Source organism: Heptranchias perlo, chromosome 18, assembly GCF_035084215.1.
Source record: "Heptranchias perlo isolate sHepPer1 chromosome 18, sHepPer1.hap1, whole genome shotgun sequence".
Taxonomy (NCBI): domain Eukaryota; kingdom Metazoa; phylum Chordata; class Chondrichthyes; order Hexanchiformes; family Hexanchidae; genus Heptranchias; species Heptranchias perlo.
Genome location: NC_090342.1, coordinates 43,794,561 through 43,808,635, shown reverse-complemented (window position 1 = coordinate 43,808,635; position 14,075 = coordinate 43,794,561). Strand labels below are relative to the sequence as shown.

The 14,075-nt window shown below is 40.3% G+C and overlaps 1 protein-coding gene across 1 annotated transcript; it reads left to right on the top strand.

The window, feature by feature from the left end:
- The first annotated feature begins 3,753 nt into the window (after positions 1-3,753).
- On the top strand, positions 3,754-10,568 carry LOC137335010 (hyaluronidase-5-like). The gene is made up of 3 exons (XM_068000105.1): positions 3,754-4,710; positions 4,939-5,028; positions 9,913-10,568. The coding sequence occupies exons 1-3, from the start codon at positions 3,754-3,756 to the stop codon at positions 10,417-10,419; spliced, it is 1,554 nt and encodes a 517-aa protein (XP_067856206.1). The 3' UTR covers positions 10,420-10,568.
- Positions 10,569-14,075: the final 3,507 nt, after the last annotated feature.

Genomic DNA, 14,075 nt, shown 5'->3' with positions numbered 1-14,075 from the left:
TTTCTGAATTTATCCCATCTGCAAGAAGGATTTGGAGACCAGAACAACAGTACAAGAATAAAATGGATGCAAAATCACATCTGAGACTTTTACAATTTTAGCTATGAACCTTTATCTGTGTCAGGGGAAGGCCCATACCAGCCAGAATGCTGCTCCGACACTTAGCCAGAATAATATGACAGCCCCAGGAGGAAGCAGTGGTTGTGGAAACCATTTTCTTTTACCACTGGAGGCAAGGGACAAACCCACCTCACAGATTGTGTTCCCTGGTTCTAAAAGCATGTTTGCTAACTCACACAGAACATGGGATTAAACCTGGCAACTTCATGTCAGCTTGACTCAGTAGTCACGGCGTAGCTTGCTTTACCTCTTTTGCCCACTGCAACACATGCCAATAGAAAATATGAAATCGATTCATTTGGAAAAAATTGTGCCACATCAGATGGTGCTTCTGCCCCAGTGAAAATTTTGAAACAACTTACATTTATATAGCACCTTTAACATAATAAAACATCCCAGGGTGCTTCACAGGAGCGTTATCAAAAGAATTTGACACTGAGCCACATAAGGAGATATTAGGTCAGAAGCTTAGTCAAAAAGGTGGGTTTTAAGGAGCTCCTTAAAGGAGGAGAGAGAGGTAGAGAGGTTTAGGGAGGGAATTCCAGACCTTAGGTGCTAGGCAGCTGAAGGCACAGCCGCCAATGGTGGAGAAATAAAAATCGGGGATGCGTATGAGGCCAGAATTGGAGGAGTGCAGATATCTCAGAGGATTTTAGGGCTGGAGGAGGTTACAGAGATAGGAAAGGGCAAGACCATGGAGGGATTTGAAAACAAGGATGAGAATTTTAAAATCAAGGCATTGCCAGACCAGGATTCAATGTAAGCCAGCAAGCACAGGGGTGATGGGTGAACGGGACTTGGTGCGAGTTAGGTTAGGGGCAGCAGAGCTTTGGATGAGCTCAAGGTTATGGAGGGGAGGCCGGCCAGGAGAGCATTGTGTGAAAGACATTTGGAATATGAACCTGGCTGCACTGGACAAAGGGTGGAGGTAGTATTAGCATCCTCTCCAAAATGCAATGCTATCAACTGGATGTCTGCACTATCTGGGAACATGTGGTTCAGCGCTGTCAAAGGGGATTGTGATCTGTGAGTAAATGCTTAAAATTTAACCTCTTAGGTAGCGCCCAGTTCTACTTTAAAAGTGCACAAAGCATTCTTTCAAATGTTGGACTCCAAAGCCCATCCATCAAACTCACAAATCAAGCTGTTCAATTTTCCTGTAAGCCTACCTGAGTGCAAAAGACAAGAACGTGTTACCTGCCTGGTTGATTTAATATTGTGGAAAGTTAGGCAATAATAAAAATAATTTGGAAAAAAAGGAGAAAGCAGATTGTATTTTATGTTTTCTCACACTGATAGTTAAAGGTTTTTTCCTTGTTTTTATTAGTTGATTTCAATAGTATTACCACTTTAACATGCATATGCCTACTGTTGACTAAACTAGATTTTAATACATTGTCTGTTTTTAATATTATCCCAATCTTGAGGAGAAACTAAACAAAATAACCATGACCTGTGAGAAATCCTTTGGCTTCCCTGTTAAATATACCATCTCTATTGAAGAGGGAGAACAAAGTTCCCTCTCCCAGTGGGAGGGAAACTTGTTAGGCTTTGTTAATCATCTATCCTTTCAGGACTCTTTCTCCCCACCCCCGTACCCCTCTGCACTATTGTGTAACTAAGTGAAGATGTAACAAGAGGTGCTAAAATCTACTGGTTTGTCTCCTACTAGGATAAATGATCATCTAATTAATACTAAGTTACTGGACAAGGGAAATATATTGTGATAAGTTCAGTCATTTGAAAAACTAAAGTAAAGGCATTTGTGCAACATGCCAATCTTACCTTTATTAACTCAGATGTTTTAAAGTCTGGGTTGGTTTTAAGGACATCATTTGTGCCTTTGGGGCAAGGTGGAGACAGTGCCACAAAGGGCCCACATTTTAAAACTGCATCAAACAAGATGCCCAAGATAGTTTTGGTTTACTGAGGCAGAAAGACAGTGAATTACCTTTGTCACGAACACCTTTCTGGATTTTCACAGTGTTGCTACCATAACTTTATTCACTTCTGTTTAAAGGCATCCACTGTTGACATATTGAATTACTTTAGGCTCTCATTTAAACCTCACTTGCTGAACTGAGAGTTAGGTGGAAGTTCAGAATCCTAAAGAAGGAAAGAAGGATCCATCTAAAGGAGACCGCATCCTGGAAACAAGAACCTGCTGAGTCAGTCACTGAAAATGTAAGTCATTCAATGCAGAAAAGTAAACTTACATTGAAAGGCACAATACTTATCCTGGTAAAACAAGAGTGTTCATAGAAGTTCTGAGAGAAACAATAACTTTTCAACATTGCTACATGTAAGATTTTCCTTTCATGGGAAAAATATAACTGTAATGTAATTTGACTCTTAAGTTTAAGGTAACAAAAAGTATCCCTTTTTAAGAATAAAATTCTGAAAAAAAATTATTTTCTGAAAATAACTGATTAGCTCAAACATTTCTCCAATTGTTTTATACAGATTGTTTCATATTTCAACACTCTTGAAATAATTTTTTTAAGTATGGTAAATTCTATTTGATTTTTGGTGTTAAAATAGTCTTGACTCCTCATGATGTGATCTGCGCCGATAGTTAATGAGATAATTGCAACACGTTTGTGTTGTGGCAGTTTACAGCACCAGGCTGATATTGAGGCACCGTGTACATATTCAGATGCAATAATACCTTTTGCATATGAAAGTAAAATTGAATATAATTGGGGGGGGGGGGAATGCATGTGGAATTTTTCAAACCTAGTTTAAATTGCTCACTGCACTTTTACTAGCCGAGAAATTTGTTAGTAGTTATGCTAATAAACTGCAAATTACATATCAGTGTGATATAATTATCATTAATCCTTCGGCAGCACTGAGTTCTCCAGTACTGCTTCTCACAATGCTGACTACCACTGACTTAAAACCCAGACGTCAAACTGAATTAAAAATACCCAGCAGCGACTTCAATATTATCTTGTGACTCCGATGGCAGTTCTAAATCTCTCTGGATTTGACATCGCATGAACCCCTTGTTTAGATTGTAGGCTTGTAGCTTGTTCCGAGGTATCAAAGATCCCCTATTTTACTCTGCTAGCATGCTGGCAAACACGACATTTTGATTATTTTCATCAATACTTTGCTGTGTGAAAGGACCAAAACTGTACACAGTACTCTAAACATGGCCATACTAAGCGTTTGTATAATCTAAGTATAGTATTCCTCGTTTTATATTGTTCTGTCCTACCAAATCAGCCTATTTATGATCCCTATGGCTTCGATACACTGCTTGTGGGCCTTCAATGTTGTGCCGACTGTGACTTTTGAGTCCCTCTGTAGCAGATTACCCGGACCCAAATGCACCACACGGCATGTATCCACATAGACAGACAACCGCCATACACATTTTACATTTTAAAAAAGCAATTTGGAGTGGTCAAAGTGAAAGGAACTATTCAGCCTATGCTCCCGACCTATTTATCCTCCAAAAAAAGAAACAGTCTCACAAATCTAGAGTTCTTTCAATTTGACAAGTTATACCCTCCCTAATCTAACAGGATTTCCTTGTATCTTTAGCATTGATTACAAAGGCGGATGGAACAATTTTCTTAACATTAAAGCCTTTTTGTTCTTAGATAACAGTAACATAGTGTGATAATGAGACTCCATGGCTGCGTCAGCAACATTAGCAACCCTGTTTCCATGGCAATTATCCAGCTTGCCCTACTTGCTTCCACCTGCTTCAATCAACCACTACATCAAACTGTGGATCCGCTTATTGAGAACTCCCCATTCACTGCTCTGTGGAATGCACCCACTGAACTATGTGAGACCAGATTTGGAGTTACTGTAGACCTGAGCCTTTTTGAAGTCATCGGTAGCCCACGAGTAACTGCTACAGGACAGAGCATCACGATATTCTATCACAACAGACTTGGTTATTACCCATATTACGACGAGTTAACTGGAGAATCGTTTAATGGAGGTATCCCCCAGCTAGCACCTTTAGATCGTCACTATGCGAAGACAGCAGAGGATTTTCAGTACTACATTCCTTCAAAAGAGGTTCCTGGAATTTCAATCATAAACTGGGAAAACTGGAGGCCTCAGTGGATAAGAAACTGGAACCAGAAAAATATTTACCGAATAAAATCTGTCGAGCTGGTTATGCAAAGAAACTACCCATTAAACATAAGTGATGTAACTGAGATTGCCAAAGGTGAATTTGAAGAACAGGCAAAAAACTTAATGTTAAAAACTTTAAAATTGGGGAAGTCATTAAGACCGAATTACTTATGGGGTTATTACTTGTATCCAGAGTGTTATAACCACAACTACAAGCATTCAACCATTAACTACACAGGTAGTTGTCCTGACATTGAAATATCAAGAAACGATGAACTTCTCTGGCTATGGAAAGAAAGCACAGCACTATTTCCATCCATCTACCTGCAGACAATTCTGCGATCTTCAGTCGCTGCAGCCAAGTTTGTGCGTCACCGTGTTCAGGAAGCAAAGCGGATCGCATTGCTTTCCAGTCAGCAATACCCTCCGCCTCTGTACGTTTACATCCGACCAGTGTTCACTAATTCCACCGCTGAATATCTATCTGAGGTAAGTTAAACCAGGCTTTCGAGAAAAGAAAAGCCTTTAGTTATTCGCAAAAGTAAATCAAAGATTTCCAATTTCCTCAATTGTAGTTTTGGACTATTACAAAATACAGCGAGAATAAATAAATGAAAACGTGTAACGATGCAATACAAAATAATTCTGATGATATGGAATTATTTTCTTCAGATAGAATTTAAAATATATTGTTTTTCTTCAATTTTTTCCCCCCAGATTGATCTTGTTCACACAATTGGAGAAAGTGCTGCTCTGGGAACTGCAGGGTTTGTTGTATGGGGCAGTTTGAGTATGACTGAAACAGAGGTAAATATGTTTGAATTTTACCCAGTTATGTGATAATTATACATTGTTCATATTACAGTTATTTAGGATTGTAAAAGCCAGTTGTCCCTAATTCGTCAGTGAGTTAATGCATTACCTGGGGTGGTACTGTTACACAGACCTTGATGGTCCCAAGTTTGACCCATTGCACTGAGTTAATTGACAAAGCAGCAGTAGAGATGCTGCAATTGACCTAAGCATCCCTGGGCTAATAAAGGAAAAAAAGTTCAGCCAGGGTTAATTCTGATTCCTGCTCCGCGTTACCAAACCAGTGCCCCGTACTGGAAAGTGAGCATATGTGGATGACGGCTGAAGACAAGATCAAGTCTGATTGGCGATCCCGGATGGCCACATAGCCTGTCAACACTTTCTTTCTTGCCTCACACTTCAGCGCCTGGAGTGTATCGCCTGTTATAGAACTGGTCCTATTTTCATCCCATTGATCCGGGCAATCCACTCCAGGCAGTGAAGTTGAAATTTACTGCCGGACTGTTTACATGATAGCACTGGTGTTTCTTTGTTGAATTATATAATGTAGGCTTAGCATTGATGTACTCAGATCTGGAACTGGGAGTGACCAGTGCTCTATTCTATTGGTATATTACGTTACACACTTTTGTCAGAAAGAAAATACCAATGGGTCTCCTCCTTGTTGGAGTCTATCAAAATATAGTTGGTTACTGCCCAGTATAAATGTATCGTCTACTCATGATTCCAATTCAATCTCAAAAGCTTTTCCTCCTAAATATATAACATTATTTGCCAAAAGCACTGATTCAGGAACAATTTACATACTTTAATATAATTACTTAATTGAGGATAATATAATTACTTAATTGAGGATTTAATGCTCGTGTTTTGTGACTGTAAGAGAAATTAAAAATCCCCGATGAGTATTTTCTTTGTCAGTTAATGATAACTGACAACTGAGTTAAAACCCCATAAAACCAGTCAACATTAAAAGGAGTAATTAAGGCAGATTAAGTGATGGGAAAATAACCAATACAGCAAAATGACACTTAGCAGGGCTTATTCAGCCGATACAAACCTCAAAATGTAACCAAGTAGCAGTGGTAGGTTATAAAATGTGGCATTAGTTGTCCTACACATTACTCAAGGTGCCAACAATAATACAACCACTTGTGCAGCACTGTAGAAGGCTTATCAGCTGCAAAGTGAGCAAAACTCAGGTTCTCAAAAATTCAGTTTAATGGTGTTTTGTTGCATTTTACTGTGCAAATATATTCCCCAAAAATCAAGCAGACTCTACCTTCAACACCAAACTGCACAGCTGACAAGCTGCGTCATTGGAACTACATTTGGTTACTGCATCAACCATCCAATAATATAAAAACACATCCCATGCTCTTTCTAGTGAAAGGAACATAGGAAGGAACAAAGGAACAGGAGCAGGCCATTCAGCCTCTCAATTAAATCATGGCTGATCTGTATCTTAACTCCATCTACTCACCTTGGTTCCGTAACTCTTAACACCCTTGCCCAACAAAAATCTATCAATCTCAGTTTTGAAATGTTCAATTGACTTAGCTTCAACAGCTTTTTGGAAGAGAGAGTTCCAGATTTCCACTACCCTTTGTGTGAAGAAGTGCTTTCTGACATCATCCCTGAACAGCCTAGCTCTAATTTTAAGGTTATGCCCCCTTGTTCTGGGGTCCCCCACCAGATGAAATAGTTTCTCTCTATCTACCCTGTCAATTCCTTTAATCATCTTAACCACAACATCATCACAACATTGCAGTGCAGGTACTTGCAAATTTACTCATTTTAGCCGCCCACCCAATTTATATTTTTCCTTCTCTCCTCTGCTAAAAACCCTCACTGTATCTTGGGTAGAGTCATTCAGAGGATGACTGCAAAGAGACATTACCCTGACCAAGCCAAATGTTTTTCAGTCCAGCAGTGATGATTACTTCTGGTTGCTGTGGGGAGCGACATTGTAAACAAATATGGGAAGACTTTGTCCTGTTGTTATTCATAATTTTATTAGAAACACTGACCAGAGGAAATCGTCCCAAATCTGCTTACAATGTTGCTATGGTGTAAAAGAGGATATCATCAAGTGTTAACAATACTAGTCATCTGAAGTAAGGTTTGTCCCCCAACCCTTTTCTAAGATTCATTCTCAACTACGCATACATCTCTGCCGAAGATCTGGGTTAAATATTAATTACATAGTAGCAGATGTCCTGTGGCATTTCTCATAGGAATTGGAAAATATGCCATTTTATCTCACCTGATATATTATCAGGCCCCTGATTTACAGCAATCGAATAAGCTAAATTGCATTTTTAACAAACAGTATTGTGGAAGTGTTAGTGCTACTTTCAGGTCAAGTTCTATGATTATGTGCATATTTGTGTGAAAAACGTAGATCAGTGGCCTTGATTAAATGTTTGTTTAAGTATACAGTTCACTTTAGTGATGGACAGTGGCCTTGAGGTTTGGGAAAAACTCAAAATTCCTCTTACACCATAAGGAGATATATCCTTCCAGTTGTGAGTCCATCTGCCACTTGCACTCAGAAAATCCTACTGATATATGGTGGGAAATTCTTCATATGTTTAGACTGCATTATTTTTATGAAGCTAACAGAGTGATATCTGTGGGTCAAAATTTCAACTTCAAGCATATGCTTTTAAGAGAGGCCGAGGCCTTAATGTAAAAGATTAATGAAGGTACTCAAGTTGTGTTTTGTATCTTTAACTGGTATATTTAATCATGTTATTGTGAAATATGTAATTTTCATGTTTTAATGTGTTAGACCGTTTGATAACGGTCCTGTGGAGCACCTTGGGGCGTTTTACTACATTAAAGGCACTATATAAATCTAAACTGTTGTTGTAGAAACCTTATTTTTAGCCATTCTCACGAAGTTGAGGGCAAAAATATGGCAGCCAATTTTTTAAAAAAGGATATTTCATGCAATTTGATTAGTTCATCATCTCTTCGTTGGACTATTTTTGTATCAGAATGAATCATAGAATTGTTACAGCAAAGAAGGAGGCCATTCAGCCCATCAAACCAGTGCCAGCTCTTTCTAAGAGCAATCCAGTTAGTTCCATTCCTCCGCTCTTTCCCCGTAGCTCTGCAAATTTTTTCCGTTCAAGTATTTATCCAATTCCCTTTTGAAGGCCATGATTGAATCTGCCTCCACCATCCTTTCAGGCAGTGCATTCCAGATCATAACTACTCACTGCATAAAAACGTTTTTCCTCGTGTCACCTTTGGTTCTTTTGCCAATCACCTTAAATCTATGTCCTCTGGTTCTTGACCCTTCCGCCACTGGGAACAGTTTCTCTCTATCTACTCTGTCTAGAGCCTTCATGATTTTGAACACCTTTATCAAATCTCCTCTCAACCATCTCTGTTCCAAGGAGAACAACCCCAGCTTCTCCAGTTTATCCATGTAACTAAAGTCCCTCATCCCTGGAATCATTTTAGTAAATCTCTTCTGCACCCTTTCTAAGGCCTTCACATCTTTCCTAAAGTGCGGTGCCCAGAACAAGACACAATGCTCCAGTTGTGGCTGATCCAGTGTTTTATAAAGGTTCATCATGACGTCCATACTTTTGTACTCTATGGCTGTATTTATAAAGCCCAGGATCCCGTATGCTTTTTTTTAACCACTTTCTCAACCTGCCCTGCCACCTTCAACAATTTGTGCACATTTACCCCCAGATCTCTCTGTTCCTGTACCCCTTTTAGAGTCATGCCCTCTAGTTTATATTGCCTCTCCTCGTTCTTTCGACCAAAATGTATCATTTTTCTGCACTAAATTTCATCCGCCCATGCCACCAGCATGTCTGTATCCTCTTGAAGTGTATCACTATCCTCTTCACTGTTTACTACCCTTCCAAGTTTGGTGTCATCTGCAAATTTTGAAATTGTGCCCTGTACACCCAAGTCCAAGTCATTAATATATGTCCAGAAAAGCAGTGATCCCAGCACTGACCCCTGGGGAACACCACTGTACACCTCCCTCCTGTCCAAAAAACAACCGTTCACCACTAATCTCTGTTTCCTGTCCCTTAGCCAGTACTGTAACCATGTTGCTACCGCCCCCTTTATTCCATGGGCCGCAATCTTGATGATAAGCCTACAGTGCGGCACTTTATCAAATGCCTTTTGAAAGTCCATATACACCACATCAACTGCATTGCCCTCATCTACCCTTTCTGTTACCTCATCAAAAAAACTCTATCAGCTTAGTTAAACACGATTTGCCTTTAACAAATTTTGAACACTTCTATCAAATCTCCTCTCAACCTTTACAATTACAATTAATAAATTTGTAGATCAACCAATCAGGTAGAAGTAATTTGCATTGAGCTGGAATACATTTGAATATGTGTCAGTCAGCTGCTAGAAATTTGCGGATAAGAAACTAGCATAATTTGTATATAAGATGTGATACTGAGATCTGTAAAAAACACTCATTAGATGTACCGTTTTTATATTATCGACAAAATAATAAAATTCTTGTGTCAAGTGTGTGCCCAGCTCACTCCAAACACCTCAATTGGTTACAGATACAAAACAATCTTAAAATAACAAAGAAAGCCAGTCACTGGCCTGGAGGCTGAAATTTGCAAACAATTTGCTGATCTTTAATTCATCTGAGGAATTAATTAGTAACTACAAATTAACTTGGGATTCTCACAGGGAGTGACCTTAAAGGAGCAGGCCAGGATAGTAGCTAAATATCACAACTGCACTCCAGACCCCCAGCTGCCTATGGGCAATAACACAAGTGTATGTGTGTATTACATATATACTGTACGTCAATCGTCTGTCATTGTTAGACCTGGGAGAAACCTTTTGTGACTTTGTGGTTGTATTTTACAGAGCGTGTGTTTGACTGTGGGTGACTATGTTAAGGAAGTCCTGAATCCTTACATTGTTAATGTGACATCGGCAGCGAGGCTCTGCAGTAAAATACTGTGCCACAACAAAGGGCGATGTGTGCGAAAGAACTGGGACTCCACTCATTACCTGCACTTGAACCCTGCAAGCTTCAGAATAAAGAGAACAAACAAAGGATACACAGTCATAGGACAAGCTTCATTTGAAGATATAGTCTTACTGGCAGAAAAGTTCACTTGTCAGTGTTACGCAGGGCAGAAATGTGAACCTGTTAGTGACATAGAGAACTATATCACTGAATTAGAAGCCTGTGTTAATCCTGACAACTGTATCAACTTAAATGCCGATACAGAAGTGCCCACAGAGTCAGAAATAATTGATCCAATCTCAGATATTCCTTCCCAAAATTGTGTTAGCTCTGTGTATGGTCAATTTGCCCCTTTAGTTAGCACCATTTTTAGTGTACTTTATATAATGCATCAAATGTGACTTTAAAAACATTGTACTCAATTATTTTCCGTCAAATTATTTTTTGTGGCTGTATTGACATGGCTGTTGGTATGGTTCAGTGTACAAAAATATAAATGTTTTTGTGCTTAGTTATTACAGTATATCCAGTCCTTCAAATAGTTAGTCCAACCCCGAACTCAAACATTTGAGTGCTTGACTCTGAATTAAATATTGCATTTTGATTTCATGTGGACCCTATCACTCAAGCTCATTTTCTTTAATTGGGTGAGTTTTATCTGTGCTCACATGGTGGTACTGAATAGTGTTCCAACTGAACTGATTATGGATAATTCAGAAATTTGATCAATCTCCATGGACAATTGTACATTAACATATGTGTAATGGGCCATAGAGTAGTACTTCTAGATCAGTGAATATTAAACTGCACCTTTTGAGTGCACGTTTATAACATGATTCATCAAATTCCATAACTGGAAACCAGCTTGAGGACTGGTGTAACTCTAAATCCTTATTGTACCTTCAGGGAGATAGGTGCTTCCTCACAAGGTGGGAAGGAAATATTAGTAAGTAAATGCAGAAGAGGGATAAAATGTCCTGCGGACAAAAAAATAACCCTTCGCTTCTCTCTGCTGGCTCTCTGCTTATATAATTTGAGTTTGTTACTCTGAAGTCAGTTCCTAGTCAAAGCAAAGACTCCCTGGTAGCAGTGCCAGCTCCATTTAGCTGGTAGAGCCGTGATGTTGTAGGTTTAAGCCCCACTCCAGAATTTAGCACATAATCTAGGTCAACATTACTGAGAGAATGCTGCCTTCTTAGAGATCCTTGAAATAAGATACTAAACCAAAATGCCATGCACCTAGTCAGCTGGATGTTAAAGATCCTGTGGTATAATTTGAAGAAGTGCAGGGAATTCTTCCTTCAATTAACTGGTCATCTCATTGCTATCGGTGGGATCTTGGTATGTGCCAAATGGCTGTGTTTGCCTCAATAGTAACAGTGGGATACATTCTCTGATTAGTGAAGTCCAGGTATGGGTGCGTGATGTGTTTGTATTATAATCCTCCACGTGCTATTTTCAGTCAGACATTATAACCTGTTCATGTTCACATTAAGTGATGGTGCCCGAACTTTGCCGATCAGGATATGCAGATTAGCGGCTGCACTTCAAAGCAAATCATTGTATGTCAACAGCTTTGGGACTCTCCCGAGAGAGATGTAAAGGCGCTCTACAAATTCAAGACTTTCTCAACAATTTGGGACTAACTTCCAATTTGATTCGGAGATGCTACAGGAAGTGGAAACATTTACGATGGTGCAGGAGGAATTGCTGCTCTGGAACTTCAGCTAGAGGTTTGGCCAAGAACTAGCAAAACTTGCCCAATAAAAGCTTTAATGTCAGCCACAGTTAGGGGTCCAAGTTTGGCCAGCAGAGAGGGTGGGGACATATTTTAGATTATCAAGACCGCAAGGTTGCCAATCCTTCAGGATTTGTCCTGGAGTCTCCAGAAATTGAAGATTAATCTCCAGGACACTGCTGTGAGCAGCCCAGGAGAAAAATCAGATGGTCATTAAACAACATTGTGCTTTTCTCGTTTTCTTGGAACACTTACGTTTATTAGTTATAAAAATATTGGAGGTGGGGAAAAAAGGATGTTTTACTAACAGTCAAGAATCATCCAATTGGGTAACAAGGTGGGGGGGAGTTTTAACTCCCCAGGATGGGTGGGAAAAGGGCAGGGGGATGGGGTTAAATTCTTAAAAATGGGAATCCTGACCCCCAACCTGCCGTGAACGTACCTACTTCTGGTTTAACTGGGGTGGGTTGCGGGTCAGGCGAGTAACCTGTTCTCGAGAGGCGGGGCGGTGATTTTTGACTAGATGGCTCAGATTTTAGCAGCCATTTGAATTTAATGGCTGCGGGCTGGGTTTCCCAGGGCTCAGGAAACTCGGCAGCTAAAGGGAGGCGAGAACTGTCAGATCCAGCAGGTACTGTAGACCAGGAGTGCTCCCCCCCGGCCCCCCAAGCTATCCTGCAGCGATCTTTCTCCCTCCCCAAGATGGCCAATCACAACATCCCCCCTCCCCGAATGCGATTTCTCCCACTTCGACGAACTGTCCCCCCTCCCCCCCCCACCTCCCGTGATTGGCCGACCCACCAGCGACCCCGATGTCTCTCCCCCACCACGCGATGGCTGCCCCCCGACCCCGCATCTCTCCCTCCTCGTCTCCGGTGCGGCCTTCTTTCGTAGGCCTTCCTGCTGAACATCCGGCCAGCCTTTCAATCTGGCTGGCTGACGGGCGGGAAATGGAGAAAAACAATTCAAATGAGGTGCTGCCATTAAATTCAGCGGGACCTCCGTGTTTCCCATATTTCCGGGTTTCCCGGCCGCTGACAGTCACCCCTGCTCCCTCCTTGCCTTCCCGTAAATATAGGGGCCATAGAGTCTGTTCGCTTTTCAATTGGCGCAGGAAGGCAGTGCGTCTGAAGGGTACAGAAATGGCGGGAATGTGGGGTCGGTTCGAGGCGGCAGGTCATGTGATGAAGCCTCCAGGAATACATCCAACCAAAGTTGGCAACCCAACAAGACTGTGCGCCCTTCTTCAACATTAAAAATTGATTGCCTTGCTTGCCGGATGTCCATTTTGTTATCTACAGCCCTCCAAATCCTGAGCAGCCTTATTCTCTGCATCAATGCACGCCAATTGAACTGATCAAATCTCTTGCTGGTCTCGTTGGGTGGTGATTAATAAACAAATTTAGAATGGTCTTTTTTCTGTTATGTCTTTTCTTATTGCAGAGTTTTCATGTTGCTCAGTTACATGTTGGCCCTATTTATTGAGCGAGGCTATGTATTCATTGTAGATGTGGTTATCTGTTGGTATTCAGTGCTACTGTTGAAACTCAAAATGCTTAATTATCTTCCGTGTCACATTGCAAGATGAAAGCCACAGCACACAATTGTAAAGATAATTCATAAAGGAGAAGATTCGAAGAAACCTTTTAGCTGATCGATGCTACACCATTCACAAACTACTGGATAATTACTTGAAGAATATGCAGAGAAAGTGGAAAAATGGAACGAGGTAAAATCAGGTCCCAAGAGGGACCTAAATTCAGCGCAGGCAACAAGGTTTAAATGTTCTCCTGCACTAAAGTTTCTGTGTAAAAGCAGTTCTCTGATTACAATGTTTACTGCCACATCAAGATGAAGCTGAGCACAACTCTTTTATATTCAGTGTAAAAATGCTGCAAATATGCTGCAGGCCAGGCCCATCGGCACCTGAAAAGAGAAAAGGCAACAAAACAGAAAAAGAAAGAAAACATTAACACTGCAAATCTGAAACAAAAACAGAAAATGCTGGAAACAAAGAACAGGTCAGGTACCATATGTGACAAGAAAAGATGTTAATGTTGTGGCTGTAACATGTTAAACTATCGGTTCGCTTTTCAGATGCTGTGATTTCCAGCATTTTCTGTTTTTGTGTCAGATTTGCAGTGTTAAATTTTTTTCTTTTTATCAACACCATGTTCATTTTTTAAAAAACGTTTTTTTCCTTTTTATGTTACATTTCCAACTTTAAACAAATAATGAAAATACCCAGCAGGTCTATTCGCATTTAAAAAGACAAAAGGACAGCTTCACGTTTTGGGTGACGACCATTCATCAGAACTT